General features: G+C 45.5%; 1 protein-coding gene and 1 long non-coding RNA gene across 2 annotated transcripts; one reads left to right on the top strand and one right to left on the bottom strand.

Moving 5' to 3' along the window:
• Nucleotides 1-1,161: 1,161 nt before the first annotated feature.
• On the bottom strand, nucleotides 1,162-13,369 carry LOC117014258 (uncharacterized). Its single transcript, XR_004421482.1, has 3 exons — nucleotides 13,109-13,369; nucleotides 7,066-7,183; nucleotides 1,162-1,263 (listed from the first exon to the last, which is right to left on the bottom strand). It is a non-coding gene; the product is annotated as an uncharacterized LOC117014258 (long non-coding RNA).
• Nucleotides 13,370-14,145: 776 nt separating this feature from the next.
• TRIM45 (tripartite motif containing 45) lies at nucleotides 14,146-23,649 on the top strand. The gene is made up of 6 exons (XM_033093044.1): nucleotides 14,146-14,921; nucleotides 16,524-17,248; nucleotides 18,502-18,631; nucleotides 19,229-19,343; nucleotides 20,980-21,106; nucleotides 21,926-23,649. Exons 1-6 carry the CDS (start codon nucleotides 14,434-14,436, stop codon nucleotides 22,072-22,074), a joined length of 1,734 nt encoding a protein of 577 aa, XP_032948935.1. The 5' UTR covers nucleotides 14,146-14,433; the 3' UTR covers nucleotides 22,075-23,649.
• The last annotated feature ends 1,149 nt before the right edge of the window (nucleotides 23,650-24,798 follow it).

Genomic DNA, 24,798 nt, shown 5'->3' with positions numbered 1-24,798 from the left:
TTTCCTCTCTGCTTCAGGTATTCAGTTGCTCCCTAGGCGAATGGTGGTCCAGAATCCTATCGTTAACAGTATTAAAGCAGTCGAAATGTCTCAAACATGTAGTGTGGAGCAGATGTAATTTACACCAAAGGAAGAGGGACACTTTCACTGAAAGAACGCACACATTTTTTGTAGTTACCACCACAACAAAACTCTGATGATGATGATGAATTATTATTATTATTATTATTATTATCAATCTCCAGCTTTCATCACTCTCTCCTGATCCAGACATGGTCCCAACGACTGACCAGGCAGGCACCTCCACCCAAAGTTACCTCACTCTAAACTCATCCAAAACAAACTCATTTTTGTGAGTTGCAATATCTACTTAAGTCATCCAAGCTCTCGGGGTCATCTTTGACCCCTAACATGTCCTAACTAATTGGTCATCGACTCTCATCAACTCTCCTGCCAAAATGCCTCTATCATCTATCCACTCCTCTTCATCCTTATTGTTCCTGCCTTAATTCAGCATCTTCTCTCAAGAGAACAACTGCCCAGCCTCTAAACTCATCTTCCTGCCTCCAGTTTCCTTTTGATTTTTGATTTTTGATCCGAGAACCACCCCTTTGAGGCAATATCAATTTGAGCTCTTCTGAACACAGTAGTTTGCTTCAGTAAGGGAGAAGCAAGAACTCACCGAGCCTGATTCACAACAGAAGAGTGACAAAGTTGAGAAACAGAGGACCAAGTCTTTCCCAGTGTGTGTGGCATGGTGCTGTAGTTTGAGCGAATGATTCTGGCAGAGTTGTATGCATGTTTTTGAGAGGAAATGGGAAGGAGATGTTCTTGATGGGAAAACAGAAGGAAAATGGCTATTCGACTAATGGGTTAAATTAACCAAGAACCTCTTAGGACTCAAGATAGGTGACCCTTAGCTTTCCTTCACTGAAAAAGAACTTGGGTACGTAATACTCTAAACATAACAAACAACTTTTTTAACTTCGAGAGAAAAACGTTTCTCCTAAATCCACCAGCCTAATAATGATTACCGTGTCTGTACGTGCCTTCCCAGTCTTCGCCCACCGCACACACGTGTCATGTAGCTGCAATCATACATAGCCTTTGGTTGGGTAACTACCTAAAGATTTACTAAGTTAGAAAAACAATTGACCTTACCTCATCTCATGCATTTCACCCGGGGGTTTTCAGTCTGGAGGACATTCTTCGTTAGACAGTGGTTCCTGCTGGCGAAGGGTAACGCTGCGGCCTGAGTGGTACCTGCATAATTTTATATAAAGGAAAGGTGTGAAATCAGGTAAGGGGGCTGTACATTTTAAATTGGTGGAACCCAGATATGGGGAAAATGCCTAAAGTCTAGAAAATGAAAAAGAGACCCTCTTCCCTTCATAGCACCTTCTGACTTTTATTAGCAGCATCCTTTAAATGGGGTTAATAATACCATGTTTCCCCGAAAATAAGACCTACCCCGAAAATAAGCCCCAGTTAAGACCATCAGCCAGACGGACGCACTTAATACGTGATGACAATGTTCCAGAAGATGACATGACTGTATTTGAATAAATGTGGATTGTTGTACGTGAAAAAATAAGACATCCCGTGAACATATGCCCTAATGCGTGTTTTGGAGCAAAAATTAATATAAGACCCGGTCTTATTTTCGGGGGGAAAGATGGTATCTACTTCACAGGGCTTTTGTCAGGAATAAATTATGTGAAATTGCACTGTAAACTATTTAAAAAATGATACAATTGTTAAGGAAAAACTATTAGCATCACTCATGAATTCGTATTTCTCACTAAACGCCACAGTCCTGAATAACGACACTCTCGGCTCCTATCTTTCTATCCCCCACTCCACGCCCCAGAATGCTCTAATATAGAGGCAAAAACAGAGCTCTGTTGGAACTGAGAGAAACAACCAACCAATTTTTCCTGGGATTGTCAGGGACAGTTCATCAAGAATTTTACAGGGCTAACAATAGCGATCTGGGAGTTATTTTTAATATTTATAAAAGTCTATCCTGAAATTATACTGTTATCAGCAATAAAGCTTTCCAAGCTAAATAAAACATCAAGGTTTTTTTTTCCCTTTTAATTGGAATTACATAAAACAAATACGCATCTCATAGAAAAATGTATTGTTGCTTTATTTCATAAATGTTGTGTGAGGCCCTGTGGTGACCACAGAGGATAATAAAGATGAATAACTCATAATCCTTGCCTTTGAGGAACTCATAGTCCAGTGAAGACAGACCAGTTTAATGTGCAAGTATAATATTATATGACAAGGGCAAAAATAAGGACAATCACAATAAAAGGAATATATGCAGGATTCTTAACTTAGAGTTGAGTGGGGCTGGGTGGTCATGGAGGGCTTCCTGGAGGAAGTGAAACCTTAAAAGACTTCTAGAAGTTGTCCAGGCAAAGGCTATGCATGAAGGAAGAAGGGGAAGCCAGACGATATATCCAGGCAGAGGAGCAATATATGCAAAAGGTCAAAGGTGAGAGAAAACATGCTACCAAGAAATTGTGGTTCAATAGGGGGTACATGAGTGGGTAGAAATAGGCTATGGAGAAGAATGGCATTTTACCCCAACTTTAATTTTGCAAATATTCATACCTAGAAAACACAGAAAAAATAGAGCAGTAAATATCTATATACTCTTCATCTCAATAATGGCAGGGAGAGGGAATATTAATTAATTAATTAATTAATTAATTAATTAATCAGTCAATTAACTTGGCAAAATATTAACAATTGGTGGTAGAGATTTCTAACACTCTTCAGATGCTCCCTCTTCCCAACCTGTAGTAAAATCTTTCTATGTCTTTCCTCCTCTCCATCCTCGAGAAACTTGCAGACTAATTGGTTGTAAAAACATGCTGGTGTTATGTGCACACTCTAGGAATACCTAGTCCAGATAAACCAGAGTTTCTCAACCTATTTTTTCATGACCAACCCCCTAAGGAACATTTTCAGACCTTTTTTTTCTATTTGTCTCCCTCAGGAAACTTTAATATACTGATATACTGTATATCGGGTTTTGTACTGTGTACACACACACACACACACACACACACACACACCCTATAAAGAGTAAGATTTTTTTCATACCCAAGACTGAATGTTTGCTCCGTAACAGGCACCATCACTCCCACTGAGAATGCATGAGAAGATAAACAGATCTAACACAATACTGAAATAAATCAGATTGAAACAGAATAAACTCTTATTCCAATTTAATTTTAGAAACAATATTAATATACTAACCAATTATACAAATGTAAAGTAAGATAAATTCTAAGATCTCTAACACAAATGTTTAACTCCTAACACTTTGCTTCAGCTAAGAATGCTTTGTTTCTAAGAAAACCCTTTTTATTGTGAGCCACTTGTCCACAGATACCGCACGTTTCCATGCTCCGGAGAACCTAGCGCAGTGGTAAGAGACCTAGTCAGTCAGTTGTCACCGGGTCCTGACGAAATGCACCAAATAACGTTAAGCTTCTGTTGGGTAGGGGGAGGCAATCCCAAGTAGTTTAGGGGCAGCAGAGAGGGACCAAACCAAGACAGGCAAGACCTGGAGAAGGAGAACGTTCCTTGCAGGAGGCAGCGAAACTTAGGCAGGTGCTGAAATGAGCAGTTTGTACTGAAGATAAACTCTCCCGATAATACTGTTTTACCCCGATCTAGAGCAGCGTTACCTGTAGAAATGTAATGTGAGCAGTCTGTGTAATTTTAATGTAGACGCCACATTAAAAAAATAAAAAGGAACAAGTGAAAATAATTTTAATCATAGATTTTATTTTTATTTAATAGATTATCACTTAGATAAATAAACTGCGGTCCATCCATACATGGGAATATTATTCAGTGCTGAAAAGCAATGAGCTATCGAGCCCCCAAAAGATATGGAGGACCCTTAAAGGCATATTACTAAGTGAAAGAAGCCAGTCTGCAAAGGCTACCTACTGTATGATTCCAACTCTATGACATTCTAGTAAAAAGATCAGGGGCTACCAAGGGTTTGGGGGAGGAAGAGATGAATAGGTGAAGCCCAGGGGAGTTCCAGGGCAGTAAAACCATTCTGTTTGACACCATAATGTCATTCATTAGACATTAGTCCAAGCCCATGGAATGTGTAAGACCAAGAGTGAACCCTAATGTAAAGTACGGACTTTGCGTGATACTTACGTGTCCATGTTGGTTTACTGATGATAACAGATGCAAGTCCCTGGAACAGGATATTGATGGCGGGAGAGGCTGTGCCGTGTGGAGAGAGGGGACAGATGAGAATTCTACAATTTCTGCTCAGTTGTACCGTGAATCAAAAACTACTCAGAATAATCAAGTGTATGTATTAAAATATATATATTTTTAATATATATGATATCAATAGGCAATCAACAGAAAACATTATTAATGAGATATTTTACATTCATTTTTCATAATAAATCTTTGAAAACCAGCATACATTTTACACGTACACCATTTCTAATTCGGATTGACCACATTTCAAGTGCTCAAAAGCCCCATATGGCTGGTGGCTCCCAGAGAGGACAGCACCAGGCTAGAGCAGTGGCAGCACCAAGCCACCCTGGACACGTATTTGAGAAAAACGTGTTTTCTACGCAAGCAATTGCAGCTTCCAGACAAGTGCCTGAATCTCCTTTCCACCCCGCCACTGCCTCTCGGCTCCTCTCATACAGATAGATACTCAGTCCCACACTTCCTGCAAGCCCCTCCCTAGCCCAGCCCTCCACATGGTATCACTCTAAAGATTCTCTTGATGGGACTCTGTCTAAAACAGAGGCCTGGAACACTGGCCAACAGAAGGGATTTATCACACCAGAGTTCCCTGAAAACACCATGGACTCCTCATTAATAACAGGAGACAAAGCTTTGAGGTCCTGCACACTGTGCAAAAAAAAAAAGAATTTATTAAAATGCAGTGCTGATTTAAATGCTACCTAGAAAATAGGTACTTAGGAAAAAGACAGTTGCTGTCAATAGAGAAATAAATCATTAGGCTTGCCTCAGTTGGTGAGATAATTTATATTTCCTTGCCACTGGCAACGTTGTTTATTTATAATATATTTCCTAGCAACAATCCTGGAACTAATGCATAGACTTCTCTACATGCCATGATATAGTATAATCTATTCATGCTCTAAGTGCTGTTACCAAGATGTGGGTGCATGTTAGCTCAGAAAAGTTAGCAGTCATTTGAATTAGAAAAGGCCCTACGTTGAATCATAGTCTGCCTTTTATATTCATCATTTCCAGGTTCTAGCACTCAGAGAAGTGAGGGGGAAAGAAGGCATTAATTTGCTTACCATTTCGAACAGCTCTTCCAAAAGAAGGGAAAGGAAAAAATAGAAAGTGGACTGACTATAGCGCAAAAAAAAAAAAAAAATGCAGTCCCACAGAATCTTACAAAGAAAACAGCACGATATAAAACAGAATGCATTCATATAAGTTTCATTTATAGTCAGAAAAATCATTATTAAACGCTTAACTCTCATCTGAGTCCTCTTTGAAATAAAGGAGAAAATTAAAAACTAAAATAAATAAAATTTGTATTAACTGTTCATGGCATTTTAAAAATTAAGACATCTACATGAAAAGTCAAAATATTTTCCGTCATTAATTTAAACCTTTCAAATAAGCATTTTAATATAATCCTAGTATAATTTAATAAAATGACATATCTAGGATTCAGTTAGGATTCACCCCAACAAAGAAAAAATGATAATAAAGGTAAAAGTTATGTAAATACATGAAACAAGACTGACAGAATGCTGCTTGTTAACTGGTGAAGCTGGGTGATGGGTACTTGGGGGTTCAGTATACTGTTCTGTCCACGTGTGTATGGCTTCTATCTAAAGTTTTCCAAAAAAAAAAAAAAAGTTCAAAAGTGGTAAGTTGTAAAATATATGGGTATCCTCAACAAAAAAATTAACTGGCTTTTCCTGACTCAGAGCCTGGCATGGCAAATTTACTATTTACTTACACTATTTTAAATTGTTCTCATTTTTTTATCAAACATTATTCGTCTCAATGAAAAAATATGTATATACACACATATGTATGTACACACACACACACACACACACAAACTCTAGTGTTATGATAAGTGAGAGTACTTAACACTTCCTGATACTGGGTATTGCATTCAGCTCTGCACCTTATTAGTTGTGGGTCCTGAGGCAAGTTACTTCTGAGCCTTCCTAAGTAAGAATAACATTTCAATGACAAAATATATTTGGAAATATCTATCACAGTGTCTGGCACAATACAGGTATTCATGTAGCATTGGATTAAATGATATTTAATACGTGGGGAGAGCCAGGGTGATTGTGGAGGTAGGCCCACCCCTACCATTTTAGGGGACATGAACAAGAGAACCAGAGGCATCCAGTCCACGGTCTGCTTTCCCTCCAAATGGAAGGGACTTTCACGCGCGTGTGGGTTCCCCACCAAACTTGACCAGGCTCCACCACCCCCAACAGCTGCCGTTTGACCACTGAGCCCTAGGTGTGTACACACTTATTCTGTCTACACCTAGAGAAGAGCCTGCAGGCCCTGGCAGGGGGCTTCGGGCTATTTATCAGGAAGTTCAAGCATCCCTGGCAGCTAGAACCTAGTCTGGAATGTGTGTGTGTTGGGGAGTGGGTTGAGGGTGGGGGGAGATGTACTCTTAGAATTCCTTAGCCCCCAGGAAAGAATGTGACAGGAAAAGGGCAGGGGAGGTCCTTTCAAAGCCAAGGGTCCAGGGCAGGAGACACAGGGGCCTGGACTAGAAACAGGACTTCTTAGAGACAAGGTGTTACATGAAAACCGCTCAAGGGAGTAGGAGGCAGAAGCATGGATTCTTGCCCCAGTTCTGCCAGTAACTTCATGTGCAACCTTAGACCCAAGTCTTAACCTAGCTGTGCCTCGATTTTCTCATACAACCATTTAATAAATATTTACTGCGCTCCAATTATGGGCCAGGCATACATACTGTGGATACACAGAGAATTCAACAGACAGTCGTTCTTGCCATCAGAGACTTACAAGCCGTGAAGCTATCTGGGGCAAGCATATTCCAGACAAAGGGTCTCTTCCAAATCAAAATTTTCATGATTGATCTTGCAAGTTGCCATGTTCATTAAATATAAATACTGGAAGAATCCTAAGGGGACAGAAATAGAATATGTAAATTATAACGCAATATTATAAAAAGTGCAAAATGCCTTTTATGATCCATTCTCTAGCACCAAGGCATGAGCACTGCAAACCGCTGCTCTAATTTTAATCACGCGAATTATCACCACAGGCAGCACAAAACCTCATCTCTAATGGTGCCATTTTCTTTATATTATTACCCATTTTATTTATGTATATTTTCTATGGAAGATAAAATTTATATAAAAGACCGTGTAACCCCAAAGCACTTATCCACAGTAATTTTTAAAAATAAATACATGAACATATCAGGTGCTTCTTAAAACATTTATCTCAAAAAAAGGTTAATAATGAGCTTTATTACTTGATAAACATAGAAAAAGGAATTCACAGAAAGGGGTGAAAAGAGTGTACAGTAAGTGTAAATAGTCTAATAGCTTATATTTATGCCAAACCAATTAAGGTTGGGGGCAGCTTCCTGCCTACACCAGCTGCAGGGTGTCTGGGGTCCCGGCAGTGTATTTGGTCAGACAACTAGGAGTCCAGTGAGAAGAGCTAGAGGATCCTGGGTAAGACGATGGAGAATTTTCTTCGGAAAGGGTAGGGAACAATGGACCTTACATCTTGTTTCATTCCAGTCCGACCTAAAAGCAGTTACACAAGGAGAGCTCCAAAGTTCGGGTCATTCTAGCCATTTCATCCTACACCTTCTCAAAGCTGAAGAGTCGCCCATTTGTCACAAAATATCAGTTAGAAGGGACTATTTATACTTGTGAGATCTCAGAGTTAGAATCATCTCAGGGTAGTGAGGTTTCAGATAAAAATCAAAGCATCCCTACTGTAATGTAACCAACTTCTCCCTCTCTGTCTCAGTTCAAAAAAAAAAAAAGAACAGGAATGTGCACCGTTCAAACTTTATCAGCAACAGAGCTTTTTATTACAGCTACTTCCACTAGATGGCACTAAAGCCTGTGTTTTAGGAACCAGACTCAAAATCAGAAGGCAAAAATCTGTCTGAAACGAACAATACATTTCTCTGGTCATGTGTCTGGTCCTTAGGACCCATTTCTTAGAAATTCAACATACCTCTTGATTTATTCACTCAGCAAACATTTATTAAACCATACCACGTTTCAGACACCGTGCCCAGGGTTAGAGATACAGACACACAACGTGGTTCCTTGTCCTTAAGAGTTCTCGGGGTAGGAGGGGAGGGGTGCTGGGAGGGCAGGGGCCAGAATCAGACAAGCAAGTATAAAATGAAATGCAGAATGGTGAAGACAAAATAGCGGTCATCACAGAGTGCCTTCGGTACCACACAGAGGGGGGCACCTAATGAAGACTTGGGTCGGTGGAGTCATGCCTGCACACTGAGCTTTGAAGATAGGTAGAGACTAATTGGGCAAAAGAGAGAGGGGCTGAGATGTCCTAAGCAAAGTAAATGTCTTGTACAATCGTAAGAGAGGCTGAAGGTTCTAGGTGCATGCCAGGGTCAGGGTGGGGCAGTGCAAGAAATGGGGTTGGCAGGGTTGGCAGAGGCAGAGTCAAGGCAAGCCCCTACAAAAGATAATTACCACGAGAACAAGGATGTGTGCTTGTTCTACACAATGACATATCCTGGCACAGGGCTAGAAGTCCCTGCCCTCATGGAACCTACTATTCTAGTGGGGAGCAAGCCAGAAGACATTTGGGGAAACATATTCCAGGTGCTTAAAGGATATTTGATGGATAAATGAAGGTACTACCGTGTTTCCCCAAAAATAAGGCCTAGCCGGACAATCAGCTCTAATGCGTCTTTTGGAGCAAAAATTAATATAAGACCCAGTCTTATTTTACTATAATATAAGACCAGGTCTTATATAATATAATATAATATAATATAATATAATATAATATAATATAATATAATATAATATAATATAATTTCGGGTTTTATATAATCTAATCTAATCTAATCTAATACCCGGTTTTATATAAGACCTGGTCATATCATATCATATCATGCCATATCTTATATAACACCAGGTCTTATATTAAGTTTTGCTCCACAAGACGCATTAGAGCTGATTGTCCAGCTAGGTCTTATTTTCAGGGAGAACCCACTGAAGCTCATAATCAAATTGGAATTTCAGAAAGATCTCTAAGAGGATTATAGAGAATGGATTGGACATTGAGACATTCATTAGCAATGCAAACAAAGTATAAGAACTTGAGCTAAAGCAGGAATAGTGTGGATGGAAGAGAAGGAGTAAATTCAGAGATACGATTTGGGTAATAATAATAACAGTAAAAGGAACTCCCATATGAAAAAAGCGGGTGCTTTATATACATCACCTCCAAATCCTACAACCACCAAGGAAGGACGAAGAGGTTTTTTTTAAGAAGTAGTGCACTGCAGGGAGAAAAGAACGGAGTGGTTAGAGAGGCAGGAAGTGGAAGAAAAATCAAGAACCGTGTTATGGCAACCAAGGGAGGATCAAGTTTTAAGAAGAAACTTGTCAATGGCAAAGCTATAGCAAATTCTGTTAGATAGTAACTGAAAAGTATCCACCGGATTTAGCAAGTAGAAGTTATTAGAGACTTCGGCAAAAGCAATTTCAGAGGAACTGGGGACAGCAAAAGCCAAATTGTACTGTTTGGGAGTGAAATGTGAGGGGAATTGGAGAAACAAGTGCAGACTATTATTCTTTTTAAGAGGCGGAGACAAATCAAGAGCTAGAGAGGAGCATAGGGTAGGAGAGACTTCAGCGTGGGTGTGAGCTAAAAGCAAGATCCACCAGAAGGGACAGGATGAAGACAGCGGAGGAGGAGGCAGGTGAGGCTGGGCTTCAGAGCAAAAATCTTGGGAGACACGATACTCCTGCCTTTGAAACAAGGCAGGATGGTGAGTGATGGAGTAATGGCGAGAGATAAATCGGACATAGCTCTCTGGTTCACTTTCTATATATTGCTTTAGTCCCTGATGGTGTAGATGAAGCAAAATGTCCAATCCAGACATTTTCCCTCGTTTCCTGTTTCCTTCCTAGCCTCCTTGCTGTTGGTCCTTTTCCTGTCTTGGGCTGCAGGAGTGGGTTGAAATTCTTCAGACACCTTGACGGACCTGATCATTCTCATCAGTCCTGGTCCTCTGATCCCATGACTTCTGTACCTCCCTGTAACTATTTGCTGCCTGGGGTCCGCGGAAAGATGAAGGCGCATGTGAACCATGGACTAAAACCCTGAACTATTGCTGGGAAAGGAGAATCTCTAATCCTCTCCCATCGTCTCACCCCATATCACTTACGGTCCCCCTTCTTTCAAAGGCATGATACACAAAACCCTGGGTTGCATGTACTCTTGATTGTTCTCCTTTATTTGAAATCATCATTCCCTGCCTCATCGATAATAAGTCTTTATTAGATGTCTACTGTGTCAGCACTAGGTTAGTTGCCAAGGGTGTTTCATCTTAATAGAGAAATAAAGAATATAGATGTGTGTGTGCACGAGTGCGTATGTGTAAATACATTTACACATGCAAACATGTATACATACATAGTAAAAACACTTAATACCACGATGTAACACAAACTGAAAAATGAAAAGTGTAGGCAAAAGAGCTATTGGCACTCAAATCTGGAGCCTGGAAGTAATAGGGAAAGTTTCGAGGAGGTAGTGTGAAGCAGGCCTGACATAAAAAGACAGGTAGGTTTACATAATAAAAGGCGAACAAATTCTGCAGACAAAATTGGCAAAGACTAAGAAGTGTGCTTGGCAATATTTAGGGAATAATTAAGAGGCCAGTTTTATGGACCTATTAAGAAATCCTGATTTTATCCTATAGAGTCAGGGAGCTACTGAAGCTTTTAGAATGAAGACTGACTTGTACCATGTTTTTACCATTAATTTGAAGAGATTGAAAAAACATGGAGGGCAGGGATCCTTCAGACATTACTGTAATACTGGAGGTGAGGCTGATAAAGACCTGGTATCATCCTAAAATTCTACACAGTGAAGTGTTGGCAGTGGGGATGGAAAGAAATCGGTACCTGACTAGATATGGAAAAAGAGAAAGAAGGCCAGGAACACTATAAGGTTTCAGGCTGGAGGGCGGGGAGGAGGAAATCCTTGAGAGAATAAAATTCAGAGAGCACCAAACATAGTGAGCGAAAAAGTTCAGTGAAGTTTCAGATACGTGGGGCTTAAAGGGATGGGGACACATTTATAATAGATGGTTGTGCCCAAAGCTCAGGGGATTGGTCAATACTGCAAGTGCGGACCTGGAAATCGTCTGCATAAAAGGAAATGGAGAGAGAAAAGGGGTAAGCGGAGGAAGGGGAACGAGTGAGGAAAGAGACTGTGAGGCAGCCCAAGAGATTAGAAATTAGAAGGCCAGGAGAGGAGAGAATTTTAGAAGTCAAGAAGGCAGCAGGTTTTAAGGATGAAGAAGTACGTAAGAACGCTAAATACTAAAGAGTGTCCTGGGAAAAGGCTAGTGACCACATCACTTGCGCTCTACAAAACGTTTCCATAGGAAAAAGGAGTCCAAAGTTAGTTTATTTGGGGGAGGAAACAAACGGGTGGTGACGGTCATAATGGGAAGATAACGATGAAAGCTCTAGAGAGCGAGACTACTCTTTAGAGAATGTAGTGCTGACAGTCACACAAGTAATTTGTCCCCTTTAGGACTCGATCATAATTCTTGGCAGAACAACATACTAGGAAAGGACTGATTGAAAATGTAAAAGCAGCGAGGTTTTGAGGAGGCAGGAACGGTTGGGATTAAAGAGCAATGGTCTTGAGGTAAGGTTAACCTTGGAACAGAAGAAAGGCAGTCAGGAGAGGGATGAGAGGAGATGTGATGAATCGGATTTTTCAGTAGAAAGTGAGGGAGTTTTCCAGATAGCCTTGCTTTTCTCACTCAGTTAAAGGCGGAGATGCTTTATCTCAAAACACATTTAAAAAAAAAAAAAAAAAAGCCTACTGAGATGCTTACAAAGCTGGGAGGAAAGGGTAGAGGGTCTCAGATGTATTACCTTAGCCTGGCCACCGGACTTCCTTGAGGCTATCCTCATGGAATTGGTAAGATTAAATGAGATAATGCACGTGTAAATTATAAAGCACTTTTTTAAACAAGAGAAGCTTGGAACACCTGCCACGGGAAATGTGAGAACATGAATAAGAGATGAAACAAAGCATCAGCAAGCATCAGGGACAATTGAGATCAAGTTCAGAGCAAGAATATATAGCGAGCCCAAGTCTGCACGGTTTTTGTGACTTACTCCAGCACACTGGAGTGGAGAAAGCAGATTCTGAATCAGGGCCGGTGTGGAGAGAGCAAGCTGAAGAAATCGAGGTAAGGACTATTTTAAGACCTTTGCAGGCATCCTTACTTTTGGAAACCCCATGTAATTTTTATATAAAAGTGGCATTTTGACTCATTGGCATATATATTTTGGAAATGGCTAAACATTTCCATGTATTTTGGAACTGGCTAAATATTTTTGTATTCGACAAGTTTACAAAGTTTTGGTTTTGTTTTGGGTTTTTTTTTTTTTCCAGATTTTCTTATTTTTTAAAGCTTAGGCTGGTAGGCACCGGGCCTATGGTATTAAATGGATAAGGAAGACATTGATGAAACAGCTGTTCATTGGGTCCAAATCACGTAGGGAAGGTTAGGAACGAAGCAAACAGTGAGAAAATCGACCATCCTAGACAGGCGTCAGCAGCCGGAGATAAGGAGGACAGTGGAGGGTAAGGAGCTAAGTGCTACCCTTTCTGAAATTTTGGCTCCCAGGCCGAACGAGGAGACTCCTGGTAAAAACACTTTAAAAAGAAGACATACATTACATTACAAAGGGGGCCCAAGGTGTTCTCTCCTTGGCATCTTCCACTACCCCATTGTGACCAGTCACGGGGCCCTCCTCGATTGACTGATGAAAACAGCGGGACAAACCTGCTCCGTTTCTGTTACGTATAACTGCAGAATTCTGGGTGACAACCCTTGAGGTCATCTGCACCCCCTTGCCCCGTTGGGTGACACAGCGGCTTCTCCAGCCCCAAGGGAATCGGGAGCTCCCCGGTTCTGGCCACACGAAGGCCTCCATGCCGGCCCCCGATTCCACGGGTCCCAGAAATAAGGCCTCAGGGGTCCTTAGCCCCGGAAAACGCCAGGAGCCGACGAGCCGCCTAAATCCTCGTAGCCAGTACGCTAGGCCTGCGGGCTTCCAGAACTAAAATAAGCGGGGGAGACAACTCCCAGCATGCCGTGGGCTGAGCTCCGGCCAACTGACAGCGCCACCCACCAATGGGAGAGCCCGGTTTGGTTCCTGGGCCCAATCCGAGGCCGGAAAGGAGACCGTCCCCGACGCCTCAGCGCGGCTTAAAAAGTGGTCCCCTGGCCTCTCTGGTCGCCACAGAGATTAGAGAGACAGTCCCCGTGACATGGTGACGCTGGTTATACTATGCCGCTCACTCCCCGCCTGGCTCTTTCGCTCCCAGCGAGGCCCGAGCCCTCCAGCCGTCCCACGTCTAGCCCTTAGTTTGGTCCCGCCCCTCCCAGCCTGAGAGGACGGGCGAAGATGTGGGATTTCCAGAGCTTATTGGATGCTGGTGGTGTCACCAGCCGCGAGGGCCGCCCCTCTCGGACGGTGATTGGACTCGCCTGAGTAGACCTGGGCACCTGGGCTGGGATTGGTGCGAGCAGGGGCCAGAGTCTTTAGGCTTCTAGGGCTGAGGCCTGGGGAGGCGCTGGCAACCGAGGAGGACTCGGCGGGGACTCGCAGCATCCTCGCCTGCCGTGTACCCTCCCCGAAGGGCCGGGTCGAGGGAAGGAGCGGGAGGCCCCCCCCATCTCATCACGCGGGGGCGAGGGTGGCACTTGTCGCGTGTCGGGTGCCGGCCCAATGGGGCGGGCGGCGGGAAGGGGGGGATGGTAGTGGAGGGCGCGAGATGTGCAGGGGTCCAGGAGGTGGCAACAGGAATAGCTGGAACCTGGACCTGGAAACGCTTCCGGGAGGAGGACTTGGGGGGCAGGGGAGGGCGTGGTCGTGTCTGGTATGGGATGCCGTGGAAAGGAGCGGGCGCTCCTGAGCGGATCTCTGGGTGGTTCCTTTGGGGAATCCTCTTCTTCCCCTTTGCCCTTTGATTTGCTGAAGAGAGAGTCCCCATGGTCTCTGTTCAAGTTCTGGAAACTTTCTCTTTGGGTGGGCTTAATCACCTACTACTTCATTATAGAACTGCCCAGGGCCTCTACTGATACTGGGCACAAACGTGGGGAATATGTCAGAAAACAGAAAACCGCTGCTGGGCTTCGTGGGCAAACTCCCCAGTGGGACTGCCCTTGGGAACTCAGGCAAGACTCACTGCCCTTTGTGCATGGGGCTTTTCCAAGCCCCCAGGCTCTTGCCATGTTTGCACACAGTTTGCACCACGTGTCTGGAGCAGCTGGAACCCTTCTCAGTAGTGGACATCCGAGGGGGAGAATCTGACACAAGTTCTGAGGGGCCGCTATTCCAGGAACTCGAGGCACACAGCCTGCAGCCCCAGATCGGCATTCTCTGTCCGGTATGTGACGCTCAGGTGGACCTGCCCAGGGGTGGAGTGAAGGCTTTAACCGTAGACCACCTGGCCATGAATGACGTGATGCTGGAGAGTCTGCGCGGGGAAGGCCAGGGCCTGGTGTGTGACCTGTGCAGCGACAGGGAAGTGGAGAAGCGATGTCAGACCTGCAAAGCCAATCTCTGCCACTTCTGCTGCCAGGCTCATAGGTAAAGATGGGATACCCCCACCTGGTGTGGCATATGAGCAGCGTACAAAGGGTCAAGAGAGAGAAATCCCTTGGTGAACAGATGGAAAGCAAAGCTTTCTCAAATGCCACGGAAGGTCAAAGACTAAACTAGGATGTGACAGCAAATACTCTAGAGTGGTAGTTAACTCCTGAAGCCGGTTATTACCCGTACTAATAACAGCATCAAAGGTTTGCATAGTCCTTTCCAGTTTGCAAAGCACACTCAGTGATCTGGGATCCTCAGTCGTTTGTATAGTGAACAATTGCACTAGGTGCTGGAGAAGCAGAAGGAATAGAAGAGCATAGCCTCTGCCTCGATCTCATTTGATCCTTGCACCTTTTATAGGAAAGCACGCACTGTTTTCACCCCCATTTATTATTTGAGGAAATAAGCACGGTGATATGTAATTTGCCGAAGTCCCACACCTGGTAAGTAGCGTGTAACACAACCGAATTTTAAGTCCAGATCTGACCGCATTCTGTGCTCTTTCTAATCCATGCTGCCTTCCCAGTGTAAGGTGCTGGTTGGCAGGGCCCCACCTCAGCCTTTGCCGCGTGCCCTACTTACTTGGGGACTTGGGGAGGTGGGCTGCTAGGAGCTCACTGGGGTGCAGATTGTCTTTTATGGCATTTGGGGAAGTTTGTCATCTGAAGCCCTCTTTGTCCCTTCTCAACCCTCTTCCCCACCCCAGATCATCAGAATATAAAACGGCCAAGGTTTTAGGATTCGCCTAAAGTAGTTTTTACGTTCTGCCTTCCATTTTTCTCTGGCCTCACCACCAGAACAAGTTAGTCTCAAGTTAGTAGTCTTCAGTCTATTTTTAACTGATAATTGTCACTGCCTTGCTGCCAGCTAAACAGCTGGCCCTGTTTTCTTACCAGCCACTCTTTTAGTGCCAGAACAGGCACATAAGCTTCAACTTGCTACAGCAGTCACTGGGGTTTCCTAGGGATTTCCCTGAATCTTTAAAGGGCTACAGAAAAGGAATTAAAAGAACTTTGAGTCTACTGACCATATCCCTCTTTCTAATAATGTTGATGACTTTTGTTGAGGAAATTTCTAGCTTGTCGCTCTGGGTGATGTAGACACTGGTCAAAGGAAATGCTCTACCCAAATCTTAGATGAAAGCTGAGGGAGACTTTTTGTTGGGGCCAGCTAGCTGCTTTTCAATTGCCTGGGGTTTACCGCCGTGCCATGTGGCACAGTTTGTCTCTTGGTGCTGGGTTTTCACCTTGCTCTCACCTGTAGCTTGCTGGAGTAGGCTGTGGCACTTGTCTAAACTTGCCAAATTAACTCATTGGGGAAAGTTCTAGGAGGTAGCCTTAGTGTTGCAACCTTTTGGAAAGTCATGTGAGCCCTCGTCTACTATCATTTATTCTGTACAACAGCCTCTGCAGGAGGTATTGTCCCCACTACACAGACGAGGAACTGGAATTAGAGGGGATCATGTATTTAGTAAGACGTTAACACAAGGAGAACTGAACTCAGGTTTGACTTCAGAGCCCATGCTCTGAAAAGTCGGGACGTTTTCCAACTAGAATGGTTCCCTCATTTCCTGTTCCTGACTCTGCTTGCCCCTAGGCGACAGAAGAAAACGGCTCACCACACCATGGTGGACCTGAAAGGCTACAGCCGGGTAGGGAAAGCCATCCTGTGTCCCGCTCACCCTGCAGAGGAGCTGAGGCTGTTCTGTGAGCTGTGTGACCGGCCCGTGTGCAGGGACTGCGTGGTGGGGGAGCACCGGGAGCACCCCTGTGACTTCACGGGCAATGTGATCCACAAGCACGGGGACTCTGTGCGGGAGCTGCTCAGGGGCACCCAGCCCCGTGTGGAGGCCCTGGAGGCGGCGCTGGCCCAGATCCCAGAGACACAGAGGGCCCTCCAGGAGCGAGTGGAGGCCGTGGCAGCCGATGTCCACACCTTCTCAGAGGGCTACATCAGGGCCATCGAGGAGCATCGGGACAAGCTGCTGAAGCAGCTGGAAGACATCCGGGTCCAGAAGGAGAACGCCCTGCAGCTGCAGAAGGCGCAGCTGGAGCAGCTGCTGGCAGACATGAGGACGGGAGTGGAGTTCACCGAGCACCTGCTGACCAGTGGCTCGGACCTGGAGATCCTCATCACCAAGGGGGTGGTGGTGGAGCGGCTCACCAAGCTGAACCAGGTCGAATACAGCGCCTGCCCCGGCGTGGACAGCAGGATACGCTTCTCCCCTCACAAGAAAGCAGGCCGGTGCCGCGGCTATGAAGTCTACGGGGCCATCAGCACCCAGGAGGTCGACCCGGCCAAGTGTGTCCTTCAAGGAGAAGGTAGGAAGGCACTGCCCGCTGGCGGTGAGGGGACGGTGGACAGGGACACGAGGTGTAGAGATGCGTGGCTTTTTCAGCTAGGAAGAGCTCCCACGGACCAGCTTGCCAAAGGAGACACACAGCGATCTCAAGTAAAGGACAGGGACCCCCCCCGCCCCTTTTCTGATTTCTCTGGTCAGGCTACAGTTCCTGTCCCTTCCCGGGCGAGGCTTGATCCTTTTCCAGCTGAGAAGTATAGTAACTACCAAGGAGTTGTTTCTATCAGATGGCAGAGCAGAGACAGTGCCCAGAGATGCCAACAGCAGACTGCAGGGCAGGGCGAAAGCCTGAGTGCTCAGAGGCTGGCAGGCCCCAGACGGCCTGGACCAAGTTCTGAAGAGGAGATTGGGCTTTCCCTTCTTCTGTGTCCATTTTGGCTCAGGCAGGCCACGTATCATTCGCATTTGAAAGAATATGGTAGACATGTCATTCAGTAGGGGGAAAAACAATTTCTTTTGACCACAGTGTTCTATTCCTAAAGGAAGCACGTTGTGCAAACATATATTTCATCGATCAGTCCTGACAGGAAAATTATATCCTAGAGTCCTCCTCACTCTGGCCCAGGAGTTGGTAAGTGGAGGTCACAGATCCCTCTGAGAACGACTCTCCCCAAGGAACACCCACTGTCTGCGGCATACAATTTCAGATCCTTAGCCCATACACCTCTCCGGAGACCTCCCAGTAGTTCACGAGCCCCCATACAGGCTAAGAAGCCCTGTGTCATAGGACTGCTGGACTAGGCTGTCGCTATTGAGAACCCCCACCCTGGCGTGAGCTACCACACTAAGGAGATCCTCACAGATGAAGGGGCCAAGCTGGTCAGCTGTACCCCACATCTATCCAGCAGGATCTGCGCTCCATGAGTGTAGCGTGGGGTTTCCCAACCTCTCTCACAGGGTCTAGAGGTTTTCTTCTCTAAATACTTAGATCAGTCCTGAGTATTCTCAAAGCTTCCTTAGGGCTGAAGTTAAGGTCCAGGATCCTATGTGATCCAAGAGCAGCTGCTGGCTGAGACCACCAGGCTCATGAAGAGGGACTCCCAGAGGTATGCTTGGGGAGACAGACGGGAGGAGAAAAGAAAGGGAGCAGGGGCGTTTAGTCAACAGGAAGCACAACCTCTTGTTCCAAAGAGAAGAAGCAAGATGGTGTCCGCTCTGGGGCACAGTCCCTGCAGTTGGCCCTCGAGGTGAGGGCTGAGTGTTTATCTTCGGCAGATCTCCACAGAGCTCGGGAGAAACAGACCGCCTCTTTCACCCTGTTCTGTAAGGATGCAGCAGGAGAGAGCATGGGCAGGGGAGGAGACGACATTCGGGTCACAGTGGTCCCCAACGATAAGAAAGACAGGTTAGTACTACACAGTCAGGTGTCACGGGGCAAAAGCAGTGACGAAACTGGAAACTTGAGGTCCTTTGCAATCGGGGGGATGTTAACTGCTGTAGTTACCTCCTCTCCCCACGATGCTATTAAAAAATGTGATTGGAGCAGCTGGCCCAGATGTGTTTTCTTGCGTGGGTTTTAGGCCTATATTCAATTTTTTCCCAAAGGTCTGATCTGCCCCTCAGATTGTCTTCACCCCAAGCTTTGAACAGACTGAAAAAATATTTTATTTTAGACTGAATGGGGCCCTTCTCAAAATTCAGCCCCACTTGGCTACTAAACTGTGCTGGGCGCAGAGTTGTGATTCTGGAATTAGAGAGAGGAGGGAGGTACAACGGAAGCCGATCGAAGCACACAGGAATGTTTTTGAGGAAGTCATCTGTACATCAGGTTAAAGTAGCATTTATGTTGCTTCCCTTCTGTTGTGAAATTAATATCCAAGACAAGTAGAAGAAGCATCTGCTTGAGATTGAACTTAATGGTGTAGAGTTTACATCCTAAGACAGTGGGCGGCTGGAGCCGGCTTGGGACAGTGCGCGGCTTAGAACTCTTATCTCTGTGCAGTCCAGTGAGAACGGTGGTGCAAGACAACAAGGACGGGACATACTCCATTTCCTACACTCCCAAGGAGCCTGGCATCTACACTGTTCTGGTCTGCATCAAAGAGCGGCATGTGCAGGTAAGACCTGTGCATGTGCTTCCCTGAGCCCCTTTCACCTGGCGCCCCGGCTTCTGTCACCTTAGGATGTGGAGACATTTCTCATGGGATCAGCCGGAGACAGGGACTAAATAGGATTCTCTTCTTTCTTACTTCCCTTCACTTTAGAAATGGGCCAGGTTTTGTGACTCTAATTCTTACTAGAGGAAGCTGATGGCCACCAGAGCTCTCCAGCCCTATTTCACCTCCCGGCAATTACGCTTGCAGTTTATCATTCTCCCAGGTGGCTTGTTGGAACGCTTAATTTGGGAAAGATACTTGAATCACGGGGGACAGTCTACCAGCAGACAAGAGTACACATTCAAAAAACATAAATCTAGTTCAGGATTTTCCAGCTTTGTTCAGACTATGACCCGGCGTGGACGTCCTAGGACACAACTGGGAGAGGGATGCCCTCTTCTCTCACCTGCCCTGTCACCTATCTGCCTAACCACCTGCCCATGTAATCCCCTACTGTTTACAGACCTATATGTGTATCTGGTACCATGCTTACTGCACCACCTCCACAGACAACTGTAACACTTTCTGGTTAGAGATTGTGAATTATTTTAAATCAGGTCATACTCAACATGTTCAGCAGAATCTCTGTGACATTTGTACTCAAATGTCAGAGGTTTCCCCCAACAAGAAATCAACTCCGACAGGGCCAACAAAATACCCAATGTCGGGATGTTAGGCTGGCTTAGTCTGTGCTGTAGGAAGGCTCAGATTCCTGGCCACTTGTGGCTTGCCTCATTGCAGCCCTGGAGTGGGCGAGGTGTTTGCATACGTTGTTTCCATTTTCTGCCAGACCATCCAGGCATAGGGATGCTCGTGCAATTAGACTGAGAAACCAAACTTGCCAGAATCCACAGTACCTGCAGGGCAAAACCAGAACCTGACCCCACTTCTGTGAACACCAAGTTGTTTTTAAAATAGTTTGTAAACTCTTTAAAAGAAGAGAGATTTCACATTTGGAAGGTTACTAAGGTGCCAAACTCAGCTTTCGCAGACTGCATGGTTCTCACATAGGGACACGTAGTATTTATTCTTTAACAAGAAATTGGAGAATGGATGCTATCCTTGAAGGAAAGGGGACAGGTAGTTTCTAATTGGAGAATTATTAGCACACACTCTTGACCTTTCTCCCTTGCACATCCCTGCACCGTCCCAGAATAAGTGGCTGGGTAAATAGGTACGCCCAGGATGCAGGGGTGGAAGGGAAGAAGCTAGCTCAGTGTTAGGGGTGGTGTGTGTCTGAGAAATTGGAGTAAGGACCACAGGACACAGGACGTCCTAGTCTTGTGGTTAAGACGCTCTACTAATTACCCGAGATTCATCAAGAATGGAGAAGACAGAGACAGAAGTCAGTGATGTGAAAGCAGCTTGGGTTTACTGTGTATCAGGTGGCTGACGTGCCAAAGGCGTAGCCCACACGCCTTGACTGTCACTGCATTTGTGTCTGGCCCATCCAGCCGAGCACCCAGCGAGGCAGTTATTAGCCCCCAGCTGCTGGCCCCCTCCCTCTGACTTACACTCCATTTAGCACCTGGGATGCTCAGCTCGTCCCTGTTGACTCATACGCTGCTGTTCTTTGCTCTTGGTCTGAACACCGAAGGGCTCGCCGTTCACTGTGACCGTGAGGAAAAGGCACCGCTCGCACACAGGCGTGTTTCACTGCTGCACATTCTGCTCCAGCGGAGGCCAGAAAACTGCTCGCTGCGCCTGTGGAGGCACCATGCCAGGTGAGGGGACCAGGCGCTCTCCAAAGTCCCTCCCCTCCGGGCCCATCTCCCGGCAGCACACAGCCACTACGTTTGCAGTAGTCGAACTCAGGCTTTGTTTCGAGACTACAATCTGTGCACATAAACGCCACAGTTCTAAAAGTCCCGTTTCAAGCTTCTTTGTTGTTCTGAAAATTGAAAGCAAACTTCAAAGTTCTGGGCGCTTGCCGTTTTGATACAGGTCACCAGTCCCATCAGCCCCGTGCTTCTCCCCGGGTGCTCAGTTTCTGTGACTACCTTTTCCAGCATCCTGACAGTGTAACAAAATGTTAACCCATCTAGTTCCTTTGAACATGTTCAAGACGGTCCAAACAAGGCAGGGATGGGGGAGTAGATGATTAAACCAACTGAACAAGGTCTGGCTCTTGTCTCAGCTCAGGCAAGAGACGTCATTTTTTTCAAGTATTCTGTCGTGTCCTTGCTCTAATGGTGGCCTTAAGACAGGCTCTCGCACCCTTTGATGTAAACCTTCCAGGATCTACCTTCTTTTTTATTTCCACTTCTCTACCCTTCTCTTTTATTCCACTTCAAATCCAAACCAGTTCATCTCCTTGAGTTAGCAGAGTGTTAAAATAACACTCTTCTCAGACCTGCAGCTAAACCTTAAGTGATTTGCTGTCATCAGTCCTGGGAGTCCTGACTGGAGAGGGGTCCGGTAACCTGTTCTTCTCGCCAGGTTTTTATTAGATGTTCTCACATCGGTGAGTCAAAATGTTGCCAGGTGCTGTTTCCACGACAGCTGCTGATGGTGCTCTTCTCTCTCCTCCGTGTACCATGCAGGTGGGTACCTAGGCTGTGGCCATGGCCACAAAGGTCACCCAGGTCGTCCCCACTGGTCATGCTGTGGGAAGTTCACCGAGAAGTCAGAATGTACGTGGGCAAGTGGGCCGAGCTCAGCAAGGAGTCTGCTCAGGACCGTGGCGCTCTGACGTTGCCTGGGTCAGCCTGTGAAGCTGCAGCCAGCACGACCTCAGATTCCCAGAAGACCCCCAGACCCCGATGAAGTCTCAAGAAACTGAGAATTAAAAACAAAGTGCCTTAGCTATACTCTCGAGTTCAAGTACTTTTCGTGAGTCACTCACTGATTGTATGTGTGGACGGTTGAGCACAAGAGACGCCCACTGTATTCTTTGTCTTAACGATGGGTTGGCAGTGCTTTCTGCACCCGGGGAGGCCGCCTGTCTTGTACAGGTATGGAGGTACCTGTGCTGCTGAAACGTAGAGATAGCGGGGGTAGTCTGGCTCCTCAGTGTTTGATAATAAACCTTTCTTATTTCTCCCTGAGCTGTTAGATATTTCCCTCGGAAATAAAAACCTCCTTTCATCTTACGCACTTTTCGCCAGCACACGCTCTTTAAATGGATTATACTGACCTTGCTGTTTAGGTGGAGGTCCCCCTCTTCCACCTCCGTGCCATGTTCATCTTGTACCCTCCACCCCCAGCAAAGACTAGAAGATTGCTATTGGTAAGGGCACACCAGTAGTCAGCCAATGAAGGGGACTGGTGCTGACACAGACGCTCAGACATTTTCTGCAGTTCATCTCCTGCCAGGGGATCGAGGGTACCCTCGTCCGCCTCACATCTCTCAGCGCCCTTTGTGTTTTAGAGTCCTCTTCACTTTTGTCTGTTACTAGGAAGTTAACGAGAAGCTTTGACTCCCAGAGCACAGCCGCTTCGCTGGTAGACTTGAAAGAGAATTCTTGGGGGAGGAAGGACACAGCGGATCACATTCACCTTCCATGAAACATCTTCTTTTGGTTTTTGTGGCATCACTCTCGTAATTCTCCTATCTCACTGACTTTTCCTTCTCAGTCTTCTTTGCCAGTTCCTCCTGACTTCTCTCTCCAGCCTCTCCGCACTGCAGAGCCCGAAGGGTCAGTTCTTGCATTCCTATTTCCTCCCACTCCTAGATGAGCCTATCCTCTTGTGACTTTAAATACCGTTTTTATACTGATGACTCCCAAATTTATTTCCACCTCCAAATCCCAAAGGAACACATCCAATACCTGATTTAACGTCTCCACCTGGGTATATCACAGGCGTCTCAAGTTTAAAATGTCCAAACAGAACTCGCCATTTCCAACTTTCTTTCCACCTGCCTCTACCACCAAACTATTTCTCCTCAGGCCTCTCCATCTCTTTACAAGGGAAGTCCAAATCCGCCCTGCTAGGTGCTGGAGTCAAGTCTTGGGAACATCACGCACCACATCCAGTCCACTGGCGGATCCGACCAGCCATCCCTTCAAAACGCGTCTGCTGAGCTCTGCTCTACGCCACCGCCCCCATCCCGGCCTCCAAAACCAGGACTTCTCACCTGGAGTCTGCCTTCTACCTTGTCTCTCTGCTTCCACCCTTCCCCTCCTGTGCTCCCTTCTCCACTCACAGGCAGAGAGGTCCTTTGAAAACACCACAGCAAAGGAAGAAGCCAGACAAATAAACAAAAACTCATAGACACAGACAACAATTTAGTGGTTACCAGAGGGTAACGGGGATGGGGGTGGGAGATGAGGGTAAAGGGACCAAATATACGTGACGGAAGAACTGAGTCTGGGTGGTGAGCACACAATGTGATATATAGATGATGTATTAGAGAATTGTACATTTGAAACCTATGTAATTTTACTAACCATTGTCACCCCAATAAAGTTAAAGGAAAAATACACCTCAGATCACGTCACTCTTCTGCTTAACACCTTCCAATGGCCTCTCATCTTACTCAGAACAAAGCCAGTCTTTACACCTGCATGACCTGGATCCCTGCTCTTCTCTCATTTCCGACCCATCCCCCATCGTGCTATTCTAGCCAAACTGACTGCTTGGGGCTCCTCAGAATCCCCAAGTCCTCTGTTTTGTGACCTTATCACCCCTCCAACTACAATGGCCTTCTCACAGATACCAACACGATTCACTCGTTTTCCCCAGGTATCTGCTCCCACGTTAAATATCTCACTGGAGAGAGCCCGAACTCAACACCCTGTGTAAATAGCAACACCCCCCACCCCAGGACTCCTTAGCACCCTTACTCGGCTTCATCGCCATCTACCATATTATTCTGTGTTTATTGTCTGTCCTCTGATACTAAACTAAGCTCTAGGAAGGCAGAGATTTGACATTTATTAACTATATTGTTTCCGTGTAGGACAGTTCCTGGCACACATACTAGAGGCTTAATCAACATTTTGTTGAATGAATAAAGACCTAATTGGTAGAATTTTTAGTTTGGATCTCCTTAGTATCTTTCTACAAGCCAGACTTCCCTTCCCTCAAACTCCAATATTTGTCGTTCAACCAAATGCCACTTGGAAAAAAATCTTGGCCTTCCCTCAAACTTGTTGGATAAATTAAATGTACCTTAGGGACCAGCCTTGAATTTTCCAGTTAACCTCAGACATCGAGAGAATCACTTGGCATGAAGCTTGTTGTATTACATCATTCCCGACGCCACACGTCTTTTAATGAATCAGATTTCAGAACTCAGGATAAAAAGCTTATCATTTATTTCAGTTGGAAAAAGCCTTTGGTAATCGGGTAACGCTATTGTAGATGGAATTATACTGCAACAGAAATGTCTATAAGACATCCAGGTTTTGGCAAATGCTTAGACTTCAAACAATATTAATGGTAACAATTCCATTACAAACATTAAGGAAGT

The sequence above is a fragment of the Rhinolophus ferrumequinum genome, chromosome 22, assembly GCF_004115265.2.
Source record: "Rhinolophus ferrumequinum isolate MPI-CBG mRhiFer1 chromosome 22, mRhiFer1_v1.p, whole genome shotgun sequence".
Lineage (NCBI taxonomy): Eukaryota > Metazoa > Chordata > Mammalia > Chiroptera > Rhinolophidae > Rhinolophus > Rhinolophus ferrumequinum.
The sequence above is the reverse complement of the archived record's forward strand: the minus strand, read 5'-3'. Positions and strand labels throughout refer to the sequence as shown.